The 19,282-nt window shown below is 50.5% G+C and overlaps 1 protein-coding gene across 1 annotated transcript; it reads right to left on the bottom strand.

The window, feature by feature from the left end:
• Positions 1 to 2,373: 2,373 nt before the first annotated feature.
• On the bottom strand, positions 2,374 to 5,538 carry CDKN1B (cyclin dependent kinase inhibitor 1B). The gene is made up of 3 exons (XM_049822384.1): positions 4,577 to 5,538; positions 3,834 to 3,964; positions 2,374 to 2,549 (listed from the first exon to the last, which is right to left on the bottom strand). Exons 1-2 carry the CDS (start codon positions 5,049 to 5,051, stop codon positions 3,843 to 3,845), a joined length of 597 nt encoding a protein of 198 aa, XP_049678341.1. The 5' UTR covers positions 5,052 to 5,538; the 3' UTR covers positions 2,374 to 2,549; positions 3,834 to 3,842.
• Positions 5,539 to 19,282: the final 13,744 nt, after the last annotated feature.

The raw sequence follows: 19,282 nt of genomic DNA, 5'->3' as shown, positions 1-19,282 counted from the left end.
GGTCCCGGGGAGCGGCGCGTCAGGCGGAGGGAAGCAGCGAGGCAAGGTTGCCTCCAGCCGCCCGAGGAGGAAACGCTGCGACGAGGAGGAGGAAGAGGAGGAGGAGGAGGAAGGGGGTGGGGGGGAATAAAATTTAAAAAATTCCTCCCGCCGCGCAGGCAGAAGGCGCGGCCCGGCACAGCCCCGCGCCACCTTAAATCTCCCCCCCCCCCCCCCCCCCCCTCAGTGGTGAGGGCCGCTTCCTCCCGCGGAGGCTCGCCAGGCCCCGCCGCGACAACAAGCCCCGACCCCGGGATTTGGGGGGGGGGGGCGCTAACGCAGCGCCCCCCCCTCCCCTCGAGCGTGTCCGTGTCCCCCCCAAACACACACAGAGTCCCCGGGGAAACTCCGGGGGAGGTTCCGCTGTCCCGGCTCGGGGAGACGCCGCTGTTTTGTGTTTTCCATCACGATCACTTTTGTTCGTGCTGGGGAAAAAAAATTTAAAAAAAAATTAAAAAAATTAGTTTGGGGGGGGGGAGGGTAAATTTTCGCCAGGGTTTTCCACGTTTCGCGGCTTGAATCGCACACACCTCGGGGTGCCATCTGCCCGCGTTTGGGGTGGCGGGGGGGGCGGCGGTGCCCCGCAGCAGCATCTGCTGGGACAGGGGTGTGTGAGGCGCCATCTTGGTTCGCAGGGAACGCGGCCGTGAGGAGAGATGAGGAGAGATGAGGAGAGGGCATCACGGGTGTCCGTGGGGAACCGCCGGGGGGGGGGGGGGTTAACCGGCACGGCACACCGGGAGGGAGGGCGAGGGCTTGGGGGGGGGGGGGGCAAAGCCGGAGATTTGGTGGCTCTCTGGCCCACAACGGGCAGCGGGTCTGGGCCAGGAAGGGGCTAATTTTAGGCTCGAGTTTTAAGTCTTGCGAGTCGAACGAGCAAGTGTGAGAAACAAGCTCGAGGGAGGTGTTTTTCTTCCTCAAAAAAAAATAATAAAAAAAAAAATTAAAAAAAATATATTGCAACAGGAGGAAATTCCACTCTCTTGCATTAAAAGGGCACGTTATTCCCAGTTATCACAGAGGAGAAACGATAGCGTGGCACTACGGGTGAGGAGAGCGAGCTGCATTCCTTATTTTTCACCTGTGCTGGAGCCACGGGAAGAGATACCCAAAGGAAACTTGCTGTTATTTCTCGAAGGAGCCTTATTTCCTCCTGTGCCAGGCTGAGGGAGGTTGAAACACACACTAATGAAGAACATATTTCTTATATATGGCAGTTTTCTTTATTGATTGCTTGATGTGAAACAATATCAATCTGGATTTTTTTTTCCCACACATTACAAAAAAAAATATTAAATTGGCTCAGTCTGCAATCCTTTAAGCACAGCCATATTAATTATCAGAAAAAGGAAAAAAACCCCCAACAAAAAAAAACCCAAACAAAAAAAAAAACCCTAAAAAGTCTACCAAATAGAGCATTTACAAATGCACAAAAACATGCCACTTTGGCTTTATGGGGAAAAATATTGTCTTCTAGATTAAAAAAAAATCTTTTAACATAAATAAGTTAGTATAATTTCTCAGTGTCTTTACAGAGTTATGTACACAGGTACACTTCAAACTTTTTTTATTTTTACATACAGGTACACAGGCAATGTAGAAATACTGTTTAAAGATGTAGTATCCCTTTTCCCTCACACACAAACACTTCAGGAAGTGGGTCAGATCAGAAAACAATATTCGAGATTCAGAGCAAAGGCCCTCCAAATTAGTTAAAAAAAAAAAAACCAAAAAAAAACCAAAAAAAACCAAACCAAAAAACACCAGGAAATCAGGCAACATAACAACAGGATGATTTTACATGACTCTTACACGCATTCATATTTGCTATATAGATCTGAGGTCGGGGGGGGGGGGGGGGCGGAACTTTTGCTACTACATAACGGAATCATCACAGCTCCCACCTCTTCAGCTTAATGCAGTAGGACGAAATTTCACAAGCGGCCTGTCATAATCTGCTCTGAGCAGGGTTACCACCATGGTCCATTAAAAACAAAACAAAACAAAAAAAAATAAAGAAAAAAACACAGCGGACCCACGTAAAGGGACAATACATCTTTAAGTAATAAAAAAAACCTACACTGCTTCTCTTCATACATTTCTTTGCTTGCTAGATTGTGAAAGCAAGTTCCAATCGGTCACCCTCTTCCACGCCCTCCCCCCTCCCAACAAGGTTTATGTGCTACATAAGGTAAAAACTATATACACAGGTAGTACAATGAAGCAAATAAGGAAACACCTAATTGCACAATGCTACATCCAATGCTTTTAGAGGCAGGTCTTTTAAGAGTGCCTAAAATTTTAGTGTTATTGTTTGCTTTTTGTTGTTGTTGGTTTTTGTTTTGTTGCTGTTGGTTTTTTTTTTTTTTTTTTTTCAGTGCTTGTACAGGACCTCCATCCCACGGAGATCGGCGATATGTATTTTCGCTTCCACTACAACTTTTACATCTTCCTCGCTTCATCGCCCCCCGCCGCACCCGATGAACGAGGACACACGCACATCCTCCGCTCTGCAGCCGAAGAGAGGGGGGGGGGGGGGAAGAAGAAGAAGAGGGAGAAAACGATTAGAAAACGTCGAAAAAAGAAACGCCATCCCCCGCGCAACCGGTTCAAACCGACACCGCATCCCCGGGGCGGGCAGGCCCTGCCCGGGGCCGCGCTGCTGGCACCCCCGCCCGCCCGTCCTCCGCCCGTTTTACCGGGGGAGGGGGGGGGGGGGTAGAAAAGCGGTGGGATCCCTCCTTTTCGGCCCGGTGTGTGCCCGTGTGTGTCCCCAACAAGCGGGCGGCAGTAGCGGTATTTGCATAGCCACGCATGCTGACGGGCTCCTCCATCGCTCACCCCAGCGGGACTAATTTGTTGCAACTTCTGCTTTACAGCTTAATCTCTTTTCTGCACAATCGCAAATCGTGTTTGTAAACCTCGCTCCTAACCTCGGCTCCGAAAACCGCCGGCGCAATTTACCAACTCCCTCCGCCCCAGCCCTCGCCTTAAAACAAAACAACAACAAGAAGGGGGAGGGGGGGGGGGGAAGGAAAGAAGAAGGAAAAAAAAAAAAAAAAAAAGGCAGGACAACCCAGCTCGCATTAACCCACTCTCTCCCCTTTGCCAGAGTCTAAAACCAAACCAAAACAACCAGGGGAAGAAAAAAAAAAAGGAAAAAAAAAAGAAAAAAACAACCTTGCCTAGCTCGGATTTTAAAAAAACCTGCCCGGTTTGCCCTCAGACCCAACTTTTTGACTTATTTCTCCCGGGGCTGGGAGGTCGCCGTGACATGCGACAGCAACGCTGACACTGTAGGTGAAAAAGCACCGGGGGGGGACGGACGGGGGACGCGGAAAGCCCCCCGAAATCCCTTGTCATCTCACATCACGCACCAGCCGCCTTTGAAACTCGGTGCCTCCACCCGCACGGTCCTCGGGAAAAGGGCTTTGCCCCTTCCTCCGCTCCCGGTCCCGCTCCCCGAGGAGGGAAGGCAGGGTCGGTCCCACCGCGGCCGGGGCTCCCACCCCAGCCCCTGCCCCAGCCCGGACGAGGCTGCGGTGCCCGGCTCTGGGTTTTAGCCCCTTGTTTTGTTCTTTTCCCAAGCCCAACGCGTCCCACCCCCACCCTCCAACGCACACTCAGCCCTGAGCGCTTGGGAAAAGCCACCCTTCCTGGGAGAAAAGACCCCGCAGCCAGCCCAGAGGGGCTCGACACCCCCTTGTCCCCCCCTTATAGAAGGGCGAGCCTCCCTCGGTCACCTTTTCCTTCCCTTCTTTGCATCCCAATGCCAGATCCTAAAGGGAACCTACCTAAACGGTTTACGTTTGATGTCTTCTTGGGCTTGATTTCTTGGGTGTTTGCTCCACTGAACTGGCACTGGGGGAGTCTTCTGAGACCTCTTCTTCTGTTGTGTTGGCTCTTTTATTTTGAGGAGAGGAATCTAGGAGGGGAAAATTAAAAACAAGGCGGGGGGGGGGGGGGGAGTGATATTAAAATATTTTCCTTCCAGATGTTTGCTCGGCAGCCGGGGGGGGGGTAGACGGGGCCGGGGGGGGGGGGGGGGGGGAATATTCCCGGATCCCCATGTCGGCTATGGGCTACGTGAAAGCGAGCAGGGGGAGGGGAGACGGGCAGCTCTCTAGGTAAGAAATCCAAGTTTTCCCGTTTTCGGCTAAAATCCCTGTCCCCCTTTGGCTTCGTGTGAGCGTTACGAACCTCCTCCCACCTGGGCAGGAGGCCGGGTCCCCGCAGAGGGGATGATCCGCGTCTAAGGGCTTTTCCTTGCAAATCATCGACCGGCTCCCACTTAACGCGGGGCCCCCCCCCCCCCCCCCCCCCGCCCGGCACCGCCAACAGCACCTGGGCTTTTTTTTTTTTTTTTTTTTTTTAGGCGAAAGGAGGAGGCGGAATACACCAAGCCGGTGCCCGGCGGGGCACAGCCCACCGCGGCCAGGCCACGCGTGGCAGGGGCGAAGGGGCCGAGAGCCCCGGTGCTGGCACCGGCAGGGCAGGCGGAGAAAAAAGCGCTGCGGTTTTCGCGAGGGTACGTTACCGTCGGTGGCAGGTCTTTTCCTCTGCCCAGTGCACTGCTCTGCAAAGTCCGTCTGATTTTCAGAAACATCAGTCTTTTGATCTACACAGTGAGTGTCCTCTGAGATTCCCTGAGAACCGACAAAAACCACGGTTTGGCAATTCCCGTTTACATCCAAGCTCTGGCGGCCGGAGGTCTTGCAGACAGCTTTCAGTAGCCTGGGGGGTCTGAAGTAGAAGTCGGGCGAGCTCCCCTTCTCCACGGCTTGCCACTCGTACCTGCCTTCCAGCGGCTTGTGATTCTGGAAATCGAAATTCCACTTCCTCTGGCATGCCTCCTCCATCTCCTGGCGGTGCTTCTTCAAGTCCCTGTTTAACTCTTCGTGATTCACCGGCCCGAAGAGGTTCCTGCAAGCTGACGGCTTCGGGTACTCCGACTGCCTGGCTTCCATGCGCTCCAGGGTAGGGCTCCCATTAGAAATACGGACGTTTGACATCTCCCCCCACCCTCTTTCTTCTGGCGGCGGTTGTTTTGCTCGCTGCTCCCCCCCCCCCCCAGCCTCCTCCTCCTCCTCCTCCTCCTCCTCTCCGCCTTTTATTTCTCGGCTCTCGGCGGCTCTCCTCCGCGCCTCCTCTCCGCGTCGCCCCGCTCTCCGGCTCCGCCTCGGCCCCGCTCGCCTTCGGCCCGCGGAGAAGGGGCGAACGCTCGCCCTCGCATAGGCGCCGGCCCGGGGATGAACCCCGACAGCCGCCGCCGCCGCCGCCGCCGGGGAGCCCCGGGCGGGTGGAGGAGCGGTGCGGGGCGGAGGAGGGTGGGGGAGCGGCGCTGCCCCGCCGCCGCCGCCGCCGCTGCTGGTACTGGTGGTGCTGGTGGTGGCCCCGCCGCCCGCGCCGCCGCCGCGTAGTAAAAGCGAGACGGAAAAAAACAAGAGGAGACGAGCCCTTTTCTCGGTTGCCCAATATGGCGATTGAAGGGAGGCTGACGAAGAAGAAAATGATTGACAGGACGAGTCTATTTAAACAGCCCGGCCGAGCCATTGGTTACGGCGGCGGGCACCGCCCCGTCGGCCCGGCCCTACCTCGCTGCCGCCGCCGGCTCTAAAGGTGGCGCCGGCCGGGCCGGGCCGAGCCGAACCGAACCGAACCGGGGGGGAGGCGGGGGGACGGGGAGCGATGGCGGCGAGAGAGGTGGGAAGGCACCTCTCTCCGCAAAGCTGGGGCTCGGTGGGATTTGTGCCCACCCACACCCCACCCCCCCCCAAAAAAAAAACCCACCAACCCACCGCCGCCCCATCCCGTTGCTTGCCCGAGAGGCCTGCGTGGTGGTGGCGGCTGGTGACATTTTGACGCGTTTCTGTGACAGGAGTCTCCCACCGCCCTGGTTGGGTTTTTTTTTTCCCGGGTTGGGCTCTGGCGATGCAGCCCCCCGAGGTCCGGGGTTGGGGGGGCGGGGGGGCTGTCTCCCCGGGATCTGCAGGGGATGCCGGCACCCTGACCCCGCAGCACCCCGAGCCCACCGGCTGCAGAGCCGGGCTGGGGGCTCCCGGGGACAGGGACGGGGCGATCACCTCCCGCTGCCTTCTCAGCAGAGAAAGGACAAGGTGAAGAAACGGCTCGGGAGAGGAAAAAAAAAAAAAAAAAGCACTAAACCTCCGCAGGGATTTCAGATCTCAGCAAGCAGGGGAAAGAAAACAAAAGCATTCGGGTTTGTCCCATTCGGGTGCTCGGAAGGTTAGATCAGCCAAGAGTCACAGCCGGGGGTTTTTGGAGCAACTTCGTGGGATAGCCACGGCAGGCACGGTGGGGATAAGGGCAACGCAGCGTCCTCCTCACCACCCTCCTTGTCTCCGGCCCCTTCCACGGCCATCTTCCCTCACTCGGCAGGGCAGCCCCCTCGATGCCTTGCGGGACACGGCGGGTGCTCTCAGGTGCCAAAGGTTTTGACTTTTCCAGGGGCTCGGATCCAGGGCCTGACCCTTTGGAGGGCTGGAGGCTCTTCACACCCATCCAGCTGGCCAGGTCTCCTCTGCAAGCAGAGCAACCCCCTCCAAATTTTGCTTCTGGGGTGGGGGGGGGGGGCGCACCAGTGACAAGCTACCTCAACAAGGCAGGGGTCAACACGACTGGGTTTAACTGGCCGAGGGAAGAGTCAACTGATTTGGCCTTGAAGACACGGAGCTTTCACCCTGTGCTGTACTTACACCCACAGGCTCACTCTGGTTTGGGGCCTGCAGTTTTGATGGGCCACCAAACCCTTGGCTGCAGTTGCTCTTCTGAAGTGATATGCTGAACTCTGTGTACACTGGCCGGGGGTCAAAACCATTACACAGCGCTCAAGCCCAGGCCACAGCAGTCTGCTTGCCTTCATCAGCCCCGAGGTAGTAGCCCCCGGGCTCTGCTCACACCACTCACCAGAGTAATCTCAGTATCACCGGACCCCAGTTCAAAAAAATGATGTGCACAGGCCAAAAAAAAAGAAGGATACAAGTGAGATCAGTTTAAAAACCACAAGGTTGAAGTAAAATATTAGCCATGTTATTTTTTATTTGTTTTCTGGGCTTTTTAGCACTCGGAAGTTGTTTTCCATCTCCTCTCATCAACCGCAAGTTGTAGCAATTCACTTAAGAAAATTAAAGCTGACATTCTCATGTCTGCAGGAGCTGAGACTTTTTTTTGAAGTTGCACGTCCATGATAAAACCGTATCAGCTGGCAAAGCTGGGCCTATTCATCTGCTTTATTTGCAGGAGTTCATCTTCATTTCTCCAGGCTTTCCTGCCTTTGACTTCCATAGCCACCAGCAAGGAAGTGCCATTTCAGACTTCACTCTGTCAGGTGTGGGACACTTGGCTTGGCTTGTTGATCTACACAAGAGAGTCGTTGTAGGCTAAGAAAGTGATCTGCAAAATATGTCCGGGGGGCTCTCTGAAGATGCCCAGGGCTCACCCTGCTGATGTGGGCCTGCCTGCTGGTAACCTGCCGAACGTCTCACTGGTGACTCCTTAGCTGAGGAGTTCCCAATCTCTGCTCCCTGAGAGTCACTGCTTGTCTCCCTAGTCCACAAAAGAAAGGCAAACCCCTCGTCAGTAGGATTACGACATTGTACCAGAGTAGAAACACGTACCAGGAAAAAAAAAAATAAATAACAGGGTCCAAATATTGGAAAAGACCGCATGCCCCACAGGTAAACAACCAGGAACACGGCTGCGGTGCACAAGAGCACTGATTTATTTGCAGCCTTTGGAAAAGAAGAAACAAGTTACTGTAGGACAAGAACCTTCTTTATTTTGTTCTTCTGTTTATACCTCCCCCCAGCACAAGGGCCTGGGACTAAGCCCCTGGATGCTGTACAAGTATATTGAAAACGAGTAATTAAAGCCAAAGGGGCGGGGGCGCAAATAATTTAAGCCACTAATGGAAGCAAAAGAGAAAACGAAAGAGGAGTGGTCTGCGCCTTGGCTTATCCCTCTATTCCTTCTCCACCATCACCCCCTCCCTTGCTCTCCGAGGAGCTGGGAAGAGGCGGGGAGGGGGCTGTACCCCCCCGCAGCCGCGCTAGCTCCGCGCTTTTTCCGCGGGCAGCGCAGCCCCCAACCCGCGCGGTCGAAAAACGTTGGGGTCGCTCTGGGACAAATGATGAAGAAAGGGGATAAAATTACGGAAAAAAAAAAACAAAAACCAACAAACACCAAACCAAAAAATTAACAGAGCGGCCTCCCGCGGTGGGGGGGGAAGAAGCTGGAGCATCCGCATCCCTGGAGCATCCGCGGCCGCGGGGACCGAGCGCGACCCCCGAGCGCGGCCGGTGGCCGCGCTCGGGGGTCGCGCTCGGTCCCCGCGGCCCCTTCGGCTTCTTCCCCCCGCGCCCCCCCCCCCCCCCCCGGTCTCGGCAATCCACCTTAAATCGCTGCGGCTGCAAAGGAGAAAAAAGGCTGTGTCTGCAGCGACCTTGCCATGATCTAAAGTGTTTTGTTTACAGTCAGGCACCCCCGATGGCTGCAGCAAATCGTGAGAGAGGCAGGCGCCCGCCTGTAGTAGCAGCGAAGCGTGGAAAAAAAAAAAAGGGGGGGGGGGGGGGGTGAGAAGCTTTAAAAAAAAATACTAGAGTCCCGGAGTAAAGCTCTGGAAAGATCAGAGCGCCATCGTCTTGCAAAAGAGGGGTACAGCAGCCGCGCTGCGGAGGGGCTTTGCGCGGCCGCGCAGCGGGGTGGGGATGAGGATGCGGAGGGGGGTCGAGCTCCGAGAGCCACCCCAAAGCTCTTGCCACCAAAAGCCGTTTTTAACTCGCTCTGTTGCCATTTAAGCTGAAGATGCAGCCGAAGAGCGGAAGAGGGGATTAGGGGAAAGAAAGGAAAACAAGCAACATCAACAACCCCCCCAATCCCCCCAAGCAAAACTTGGAGGAGTGAACTAGGAAGGAGGGAGGAGTATTTATAGGGAGGTCTGTGCGAGGAATGTCCTGGTTCCTCTAGCAGTCTCTGAACACCCTGTCCCCTCTCTTCCCAGTACCCTGCTCCTCTCTCTTGTTTGGGGCTTTTCCACTGGCAGAGCTGCTCGCTGTTTTTTCTTTCCTCCAGAACCGCCCAGGCAAGCTTCCCATCCTCATTTTGGCCACCCTCCTTCCCCAGCACTTTATAAAGTTGTCAAGTGAACCAGCAAAGCACATCTAAACTGCACACGTAAAGCATCTGGGTTGTCTGGGATTTGCAATATTGCCTTGCAAATAGCAGGGAAATTGGGAATAATACCCGAGCTCCTCCACAGGATGCGTCTTCCAGAGTTGAGGATGAAGAGGGCAGGAGCATGGAGCGACCCGTTGGAAAGCTGGAGCCTTGAGGAAGTTTGCTTCTCGCCGACCTCAGCTGTTACTGAGCTGATGCTGTTTCCCCACACCTCCAGTTTCTCAGGCAAAATGCTAATTTCCTCAAGAGCTGTGGGGTGAGGCCTCTACGAGATTCAAGGCACAGGCCCCAAGAATTCACCTGAGTACACTGGGGATATTTTTAATGTGCTTAATGGGAGCCCCTTCCCTTCTGGGCAGGATTATGGCCCGGTAAGGCTCAGCAGCAGAGACTGTCGGGGAGGAAAGAGCCATTTTAGCTTACGAAGACCCTGGGGTATCATCCAGCAGCACCCAGGACCGGAGCGGTGCCAAGGAAGGGGCTGGGAGATGCCAGCTCCCCCCACCCCCCCGCATTGCAGGGAGCTGCTCCTGCTGCCCGTCCTGCCTGCAAGCCCCTTGCTGCAGGCAGCAGGGCTCAGCGTGGGCAGGAGGCAGGCGTGCTGCCCACGACGCGGACGCGGGGGGGGGGGGCGCGGAATACAGCCAAGCCGAGTTTTAAGACCTTTTGCTCATTTGATGTAAACTCTAGAGGGAGCCTAAGGACAGAGATCAGGCCAGAGCCAGGACTCGGCCTCCCTCCTGAGAGCATCCCACCCCCGCCAAGGCAGGGTCCCTACTCTCATCCCTGTGGCCCTTCACTTTTGGGGGGGGCTCTGCTCTCTATTTCCCTTGCAACACGTGGAAAGCAGTTGTGCCCTGGGGTGTGGGCCCCATCACACACCTGCAGAAGCCTCGGACAGGAACAGGGTGCAAGGAACGGTTCAGGGGATTTTGAGCCCTTGAGAGGGTGCTGGCTGGGGGTACAGCTTAGGGGTGTCCTTAATGCGATTTGTGTTAAAAAGTGGGTAATCTGTCAGAACTGCCTTCTCTGCACTAGTGCAAGGGGTTGGACCACCTCACCGTGCTGTAGGGCAGATTATACAAACAGTTATGTCTGCAAAAGATACAGGTTAAACTATTAGCACTGAAAAGTTACTCATTCTTTTCTCTCTGGAGCTCTCTGCTTGTCGCCACCCTTCCCTTGACTTGCTAAAGGAGCAGGCCTTCTAAACGACCCTGATTTTATCTCAGGGAAGAATCTCCTGGTATGGCTCAGACCACTTTTTTTTTTTTTTTTTTCTTTTCATTTTGCCTGAAGTACAAAATGAGAGCGAGCTTAAACTGCTTTTGAAGCAGGTGAAGCTGGGAGTGTCCTACAGCCAGCAGCAATGCACCCTTCTGGGTAATCAACTCTTCCATTTCCACACCAGGGACAAGGAAGAGGATGTTCAGATGCAGTCCCTAAAAATAAACACACACACACACCCTCTTATGTTGAGCTATCCCAGCAAACTACACTATTGTGAAGGTGAGACTTAGACCAGTAAAATGATTACTTGCTGTAAATTGGCCTAATTTCCCCAGACAAAACACACCATATGAACAAAAGCATTTTCAAGCCAGTATAATTCCATTTGTGTAAGACTTCCCATTTCATACATCACAAATTCCTTGCCACTTTGTTAGAATAGCAAATTTTTGACATGAGAATCTTCACTAGAGGCTTCTCATGGAAGCTAAACAGCTCCTTTCCCTTTCCCTTTCCCTTTCCCTTTCCCTTTCTTTTTCCCTTTCCCTTTCCCTTTCCCCTTCCCCCCCAGTCACAATGCAAACCACACAGAATATTCTCAGGTACAAATCAGCTGGACAAAGCCCTCCAGTTCACTGTGTGGTTGACCTTTACAGTGAAATGCAAGGCCCTTGCCTGGGCAGCAGCTGTACCTCAGGCTGAAGACAAGCCCTGCTCAGGTGAAATACTTCAGGGAGCTCCAGCTCCAGGAGTGCACCTCTGCACAGACCCCGTAAAGCATCCAAAACCACTCTACCTCTTCCCCAGGGTACGGTGAGGATTAACTGCTTCGTGTTTGTAAAGTCCGCCAAGTATAGAAAGTGCAACGCAAGAGCTAAGCAGTAATAATAATGACAAACTATTACTGCCACTATGAGATTAAACAGTTTTCCAGCCACTTGCTCCGCAACCTACGCCTTTAAGAAAGTTTCTCAACAGATGAATTATATTCAGTGGAAATGAGTTGTTCTGTTTTTCTACAAAGCCTGAAGTGAACCTTTCTGGGAAGGGGATGATATTTTGTAGCAATGTTTTCTCAAGTACAATTCTTTAGGTTCCCAAGTGATGACACATTGTACAGCAACGCTCTTGGCGCAAGGCGTTCATCTGTGAGAAGGGACACTGGCCCCATTTCTTAAAGCCATTCATTAAATAAAAACACCCTATGTCATATGTTATGTTCCTCTGAAATGTTTAAAGTTTTTAGCACATGAAATCATATGGTGCCTGGATTATTTTTTTTTTTTCCAGAATGCAGCACTAACCTCTAACTCAGTTACTGAACATTGTTGGAAGAGCTTGTTATTTTTCGTTAGTGTTGTGTTTTGTTTTCATTTGGTAGGATCCCAACTTTATGCAATAGGCTTTGTCAGAAATACAAAACTATGTAAATGTGATGCTTACAACTGACCACAAAGAGGCCACTCACCAAAAAAAACCCGACACAAAAACATCTGCATCTGTGAGAATTTTAGGCATTCTAGGTGCCATTTACAGGAGAATCTAGCCCAGATTCCACCCCCCCCCAACCCCCCACCCCCGCAATGGGCTATATTAATTGCCTTAGGATCAAGAGGTCTGCAAACATCTTCCTTATGTAAACAGAGGAACTGGTCTGGCTACTTTCTAAACCCTTTAAGGGAGATGACCCAACTCACATAGCAAAATGATGGCATTAAATAACTGATTACTAGCAGTGCTTGAGATCTGAGTTCTGGTTCTGGCTGCCTTGGGTCATGTTATGCACATTGCTGCAACTCTTGGCACCTGCATTTCTCCCCTCAGCCTTCTCCTAATGTGTTTAGACTTTAAGCTGCTGGAAACGTTCTGTTTGTACAGTACTGGGTACAGTGGGACTTCAATCTCAGTCAAGGTCTCTAGGTGCCAGGGTAATTACAAATATAACAGTACCCATTACATTTCAAGCTTACCACATCTCGTTTGTGCTAATTGTTCCCAGCAAGGGAATTGTACAGCTCCAGGATGCAAAAGCCAGGGCATTAACCTACAGCAATGGGATGTTATTACAGAGAAAAATTGAAAATGGATTCTGCAAGCATCTGGCAACAGGAAAATCCTTATGAGGTAGGTGACAGGCACTTCAAGACAAAAGAAACGTTGTCATCCCAGTGACCCCACGCTGGAACCAAACACGGTCTTTTGGGGGATACCGCTTAGGGAAAAAAACAACCGCCCAAGAACTGTCTCTAACCTGCATATTAGGTTCGACAGGATCCCCTCCCCCTTTTCTCAGCTCTCTAAGAATTTGCAGCCCAGTTGCCAGCAGCCAAACTTACAACTCCTTGCTCCTCCCCAGGAGTGCTCTGCCACCGTCCATCCCCACCAGTGGCAGTCCTGCCAGGGCAAGAGCCTGCTGAGTCCAATTACCAACAGGCTGCCATCAGCGCTCCTAACCCTGCTCACGGCTGATCTAAACCAGCCATGCCTAAAATAGTAGAGTAAGTTGGCAAGCCAAAAGGCAAAAATTATTTCACTGAAGCCAGCCTATTGCAAAATGTGCTGGGGCCATGATTTCAGTTGCTTAGGAGAAAGATGGAAAAAGAGAGCCCTTGTATGTACCAGCATGTGTTCTGGGTTTCCCTCATAAGGAGTTAAACATTTCTCAGAGCAGAGGCCTAATCTGCTGTGGTTTTCGACTCTAACAAGCTGCCTGGTTACTCCCTTTGTTCTGGCTGCCAGCAGCTAAACTGGGACATCTATTCAAAGACAAGTACCTGAAAGCATCACTTTAAAGGATTTGTCACCTTGTTATCTCCAGTTTGAAAAGCTTTTTGAGAACAACTTCCACTCAGAACAACATTGCAAATATTATAGTCTATATTTAATAGCTTACTTGAATGACACTGACAAAACATAGCTGATACTATGAGGGCCCCGTGCAATTCTCCTTTTCTGCTGCTGCCTCCCACCCCAAGTCTGCAACAGTCAGGTGGGAAATCACAGAAGCACCAAAAGCTATGGTCTGACTCAATAACTGCTCTTGAACTCTCCATAACGAAGTCCTAAAATTAGTTCTGTTCCTGGTGGTCTTCAGTACTCGCAAGCCACGTGCAACCTCTCAGAACTCTTTTGCCCTTCCAAAACATCCAAAACTACCAAAAATTAATCCAAGCCCTCATCTGACCTTGTGGGTGTCTGAACATTTTTTGACCCTACAGCACATCATCATTCCAAGAGAACCTTAAGAACCTGAGAGCAGCCAAAGCTGCTCTGGCCAGCGGGGACCCCTTTCTAACATGCTCCTTGCAAGTCTTCAGAGCAAACTATTAGACCTTGCTAGACCCTTCCTTCGGCTTGCCTCACTCTGCTGTGGTTGGTTTGCTCAGTCCCAGAGTTAGAAACAAAAACCCCAACTCTCAGCACTCAAAAGAAGCTAGTCAGCCACCCACCAGGCCAAATTAAGCCTGCTGAGAACTCAGGGCCAACTCCTCAAAGGCATTCAGGTGTCTAAATACCTTTGAAAACCGGTCTCTAATGCTCTAGAAGATGGTTGGCAATAAGCCTTCTCAGGGTGCCTGGTGGGAAGGTGGAGGTTGGGCTCTAATGAATACACAGCTCTGAGGGTGCAAGGTCGCTTCAGGGTTTTAATAATGCTGAAGTTTCCAAAAGAGTAAGTGTTGGGTACTTTTTAATGCCTTCTGCTTTTTGAGACTTCCCCCTTACCCACAGGTACGAGGAACTCATTCAACTGGAAAGGAAAGATTCAAAAGTCTCTAGCAGTAGCATGGCTTCAGGACTAAGAACTTTAAGACAAAAAACTAATTGACACAGCAAAATAGTGAGAAGTCCTCACACTGGGAACCGCCATCCACTTTGGCTACACAAGTGAAGGGTTGACTTCAGCTCTGAACATGATCTGGAGAATCATTTGGGAAGACTTTACAAAGCCAGCTAGCTTTGGTTCAAGCTGCTGAAGTCCTATTTTCAAGAATCACTTTAGCACTAGGGCACCTCAACTTCATTACAATTGTGCAGACTTCCAAGGTCATGTTCTCAATAATAATTACAGCAAGATCATGTAGCTAGATCATTTTTCTGCCTGTGAAATTATTTTTTTACTTAATTGAATTGATTTTAGGTTGGTACTACCCCTTCTGTGGATGCTCCTAACAACATTTTACAATAGCCATTTATTCCTTCTTACAAATTGTTTATTTTTGCAAGGGTGATTCAGTGGAATCTTTCAGTGAGAACAGCAGTATCTACTACAGCTTTCTTGTCTCCCTGCAAGTTATTGGTAGAAAAAGTTGATGATAATGCTAATAAACTGTCTTTCTTTTGTACATTCAAATATCGGGCATCTGTAGCTTGGGCCCCAGGGGCTGGTTATTTCTGAACAATTTTACAGAGTTTGTATTTAATTAATAAGTAATTTGGTTCTTTTCCTTTTCAGCTTCTAACAAATGATAACAGCCTATACTTCAGAAAGTCAAGTACGATGCTTTCTTTTCCCCAGTAAGTACTTAGCTCTAGGCCTGGAAAAGGGCCAGAGCACACAGGGACACTGTTCCACAGTAAGATTTTGTACGTTATTAAAAAAAAACCAAACCAACAACAACAACAGCCGACTCTTTCTTTTCCTCCTTCCCTTAACACACAAATATTCATTTATTCATTATACTTTCTGTGTAAATGCCTGCACACATACACATTCACACCGGATTTTTCTGCTGAACAAACGATGTGTTAAGATGTCTTGTATTATTTTTATGAATTTAGTTTGGCTTACATCAAGCTACTATGAAAGATCCCCCATCTCAAGGTCTCTGGGGCAAGGGGTGTCTGGGTGATCGAAGGTTTGGATTACTTCTGTTTGCGGGTGCTTCTCTTAAAAAAATCTGCAGAAACCCATCGCTTTTAAGGAGTCTCATATTGGGCACCTTAAAGCTGACAGACTGCTAAGTCACTCTGGAAAATATTGGCCTGGAAGACTTCACCCATCTGTGCAAATACACCACAATCCAATTAAACTGGCAGACTTCGCAATTATTTGCAGATTTCCACAATCTGGCAGCAGCAAGAAGATACAGCCTATATTGCGTAAGCAAGTTGTCGCAAACCAGCCTGACAGAGCTCCCCAAAAACCTGGAGAAGTGGATGGCACGGTGTGGTCTGAAGATGGGCACACACCGCTCCTCAGCCTCGGGGGGGCTGCAAAGGGATGGTCTCCAGCCCCAAAAGCCCAGCGATCCACAGCTAAGCTCCTGGCCCTGGCCCCGGCCCCGGCAGGCCCTGGTTAAACATCACAATTCGCTGCACGATCCCCTTCACAACCTCACTACAATGTCACAAAGACGATTTAAGAGGTTTCCACCCTTTGCCACCCTTGACTACTTGTTCCCACCTCAACTTTAAGCAAGGTCTTTAAAATGAAACTGAAAAATAAGAAGAGAAAAATAAGGGGGAGGAATAATCCAGATGATTTTGCAGCTCTGCTGTAAACAGTTGCACTTTCACAACTGAGGAAGAGGGAAATGGAGGCCCAAAAGTGGTCTTTCCTAAAGAAGGAAAGAAGATACTAAATGCAGGAGCAGTCCCAGGACTATTTCCCCAACCATCTCAGCGCACAGCCATGCTAATGTTTGTGATAGCAAAGGGGAATGAGGGTTTGGAGAAGAGGGAAGGTGAGCAGGATGATTTCTGTGGCACTGCCCCGTCAGAGTGTTTGTAGGGGCCTGATTCCCACTGCCGGACACACCGAGGTACTCAAAGGCTCAGAAGTACTTAAAGTACTTTGAGTATTTAGAGTACTCGAAGATACTTTAAATTCAAAGAAGCACGACATTTGCCCCAACAGCTGATTTGAAACAAATCACATTAGTTCAAGTTTCAGGCTAACTTCTTAAAAGCTAGGCCTAAGCTATATAGAAACCTCTGAAAACTCTTAGGATCTGCTTCAATATTATGTTTTCTTCACCATCACCATTTCCAGCTGTACATTTTCGCCCTGATTTCACCTTCCCCCTCAGTGGAGCGGATGCTGCTGTTCGGCAAGCCACGGTTTGAGCTAGGTCACCGAAGTGCCCAAGGTTAAATCAGTAATAAAGGAGGGATAGAGAGGGCTTTTTTAATATTTGGTGTAGCTCCCAGGTCTGGGTCACAGCGCAACCCCACCAACAAGCGTGTTGGCAGGACCCACAGGTTAATAGATGGTAAAGCAGGGGCAGGCACTGACTCTTCTGGCCACTGTAGCATCCACGCATGGCCCTAGGTGCCCAGTCACAGAGGGGATTCCTGGCTTCCCCCGGCCTCGATGGGCCCCTGCCCCACCGACAGCGGTCAAGCTGGTATTTCCATGTAACACAAGTGGGAGATACCCCAAAGCAAATGAGATGTTTTCACTAGTTGCGAGGGTGCTGGATCCCACCACCCTCCATGATGTGGGTGGACGTGTAAGGAGGAGGTCTGCTGAAGCCAGCACTCTGAGGATTCAACAAGGTAATTAATAGGAAAGGCTGAGGTGAAAAGCTCTAGCCTGAGACCCGCCGCTCTCAAGGCCTGCAATAGTCACCACCGGCGGCTGCTGCAAGCTCTCCTGGAAACCATGAAACTGCAACAAACACCAAGCTCTGCGCAGGCCTCAGAATCCACTGGAGGAGATGAGGGAGATGAAACCCGCTACATTGCAGTACCCAGCCTGTTCGGGACACCCAGCTCGGTTGGGTGAATCTGTGCCGTTTCAGCAGCTGGCTCTGGGTTGCAGGGAAGACAGACACTTATTTCCTCTCAAGACCCACAGCCATGAAGGTGCCCAAACTCTTCCTTTCCAGAAATGTGGAGGAATCAATCCTTTCAAATCACAGCTGTATCCTCTCCCACAGCACGGGGCTCGTACAGCACCCCCGTTTCAGATCCCACCTGCACCCCAGCCAACGAGCTCTCCTGGGTCACCCAGCCTGGGGTTTCTTCATTGTCTTTCTGGGTTGTTTTATGTTCAGGGCCTGAAATTTAGTTATTTTTTAAATGGATATAAATGTTTTTAATTCTCTCTATTTCTTTGTTCTTATTTAATTATGTCATTCAACATGAAAATATTTCACCAGCAGAGAACTAACAGCCTCTAAGATAAGCAGTTCAATAGTCTTGTCTGAACTTCCATTTAAAAATGGATTTAAGGAGGATGATGTTCTAGCCGTGTGGTGTAGGCATCTCCATAGAAACAAGGCAGAAAATGGGCAAGAAACTGAATGAAAAAGCAGAAAAGGTAAAACAAATAGGTCCTAGAGCACCCTTCTCTACTTGGTTTACACAGCTAAGGCTTTTAATCTGAAGGCTGGGGTTTGTCTCCATTACTGCTGATACACCCCCCCTTCTTATTCCTATAGAGTATCTTCTTGCCAGCTCCTGCATCACTTTCTGGGCATAAGCTGAACTCTTCTGGCAAACGACAGATCTCATAGTTTGCCAGATGATAGTCCATGGAGGTGCAATTAGCATTGGCTCATCATTTCTGAGGCAATTTCCAGTGGTCTGTGACAATCACAATGGTCACAGAGGACAGGATTCAAGTCACCTAATTTTAGCTGCCTAATATGGGATTGCTAGTCTAAACTACTCCCTCAGAAAATGGAGCACCATCAGAGGACAAGTCATCCCTCTTCCCTTGGACACCAACTCAGGATAGGTGAATCACTCTCTGGATATGCCTGTGTCTGTTCACTGTCTACAGAGAGTACCTATATGTCTAGTTCAGACTGGATGTGAACTTCTCGTCAGTCAAAGTTAAGCAAGTTGAGTCCTACCCATAGTGCTGGCATCTCCCCATGGTTTCCATTTGCAGCAGTATTGTAACAGATGCTGAGAATACATTAAATGCTTTCCTAATGTCACATTCCCATGTCTGCAATCATGGTAATTGCCTCAGTGAAGTTTTGCAATTGCAAACGAGCAGGAAGCCATCTGCAAAGGAATCTGTCTATTAAGATGCGGCCCCTACTCTGAAAGTTCTTGAAAAGCCCCAGCACATTTCTTGGGCTAAAGATAAAAAAAATAAAGGTCAGACTCCTGCAGCAATATGGAAAGTATCCAGAATGCACTCCAGTGATCCAAGGAATAGACTGACTTTTGCTTCAGGACTGTGCTAATTAAATACTGCTAACTACATCTGAATAGAATTAAGTCTAATTTAAGGCCCTTTCTGAGCTCCAGGGCAACGTAGGCTTGTCCTAAAAAAAGAAATTACCGAATGCTGACAACAGGTGTCAGCAACAGAAGTGGCTGAACCAGGGCTGAATGTGAATTAGCTGCAAGTGTAGACAAGGACAAACTAAGTTCAGCACTGTTTCTGCAGCCACTATGCAGCTCCTCGCTGGGAGCATGGAGGAACATGGGGAGCAGAATAGGTATGAACCAGAACAGTCCCAATTACAGCTACCCTTGTCAATGCATGCAGATAATCGGCGCAGCTCTAATTTTTGTGGTGTAGATAAGGTTTGTTTTAGCACCACACATGCCAAAAGTACCTTAGTTTCCCATAGGAGTTCTTGGGTGGCAGCCAAGGGGAGTATTTTGCAAAGAGTACTCACTCCCTTCCTCTCACTTCTTCCTCCTGCCCTGTAGCCCACAGCGATTCCCTGAGTGAGGGACCGGGTGTTTTGCTTGTCTCTTCCATTTTCCCAACCTCATTTCCCGCACACTTCTCCTTCCCTGCGTCCTCAGGTGCATACGCCCTGCACACTGCACTATGCATCTGTGTTAAATCCAGCAGGAAAGGTACTACAAAGGTCTTTGACAAACAAGAGGAGCCGAACGCCATCGG

The sequence above is a fragment of the Accipiter gentilis genome, chromosome 18 (assembly GCF_929443795.1).
Source record: "Accipiter gentilis chromosome 18, bAccGen1.1, whole genome shotgun sequence".
NCBI lineage: Eukaryota > Metazoa > Chordata > Aves > Accipitriformes > Accipitridae > Astur > Astur gentilis.
The sequence above is the reverse complement of the archived record's forward strand: the minus strand, read 5'-3'. Positions and strand labels throughout refer to the sequence as shown.

What these genes read in the sequence shown, in the direction of transcription:
- CDKN1B (XM_049822384.1), bottom strand. Translation starts at nt 5,051, where the DNA reads ATGTCAAACGTCCGTATTTCTAATGGGAGCCCTACCCTGGAGCGCATG. An exon ending in GAAAAGACCTGCCACCGACG is followed by an intron (nt 3,965 to 4,576) that starts GTAACGTACCCT and finishes TTCCCCTCCTAG; the next exon opens with ATTCCTCTCCTCAAAATAAA.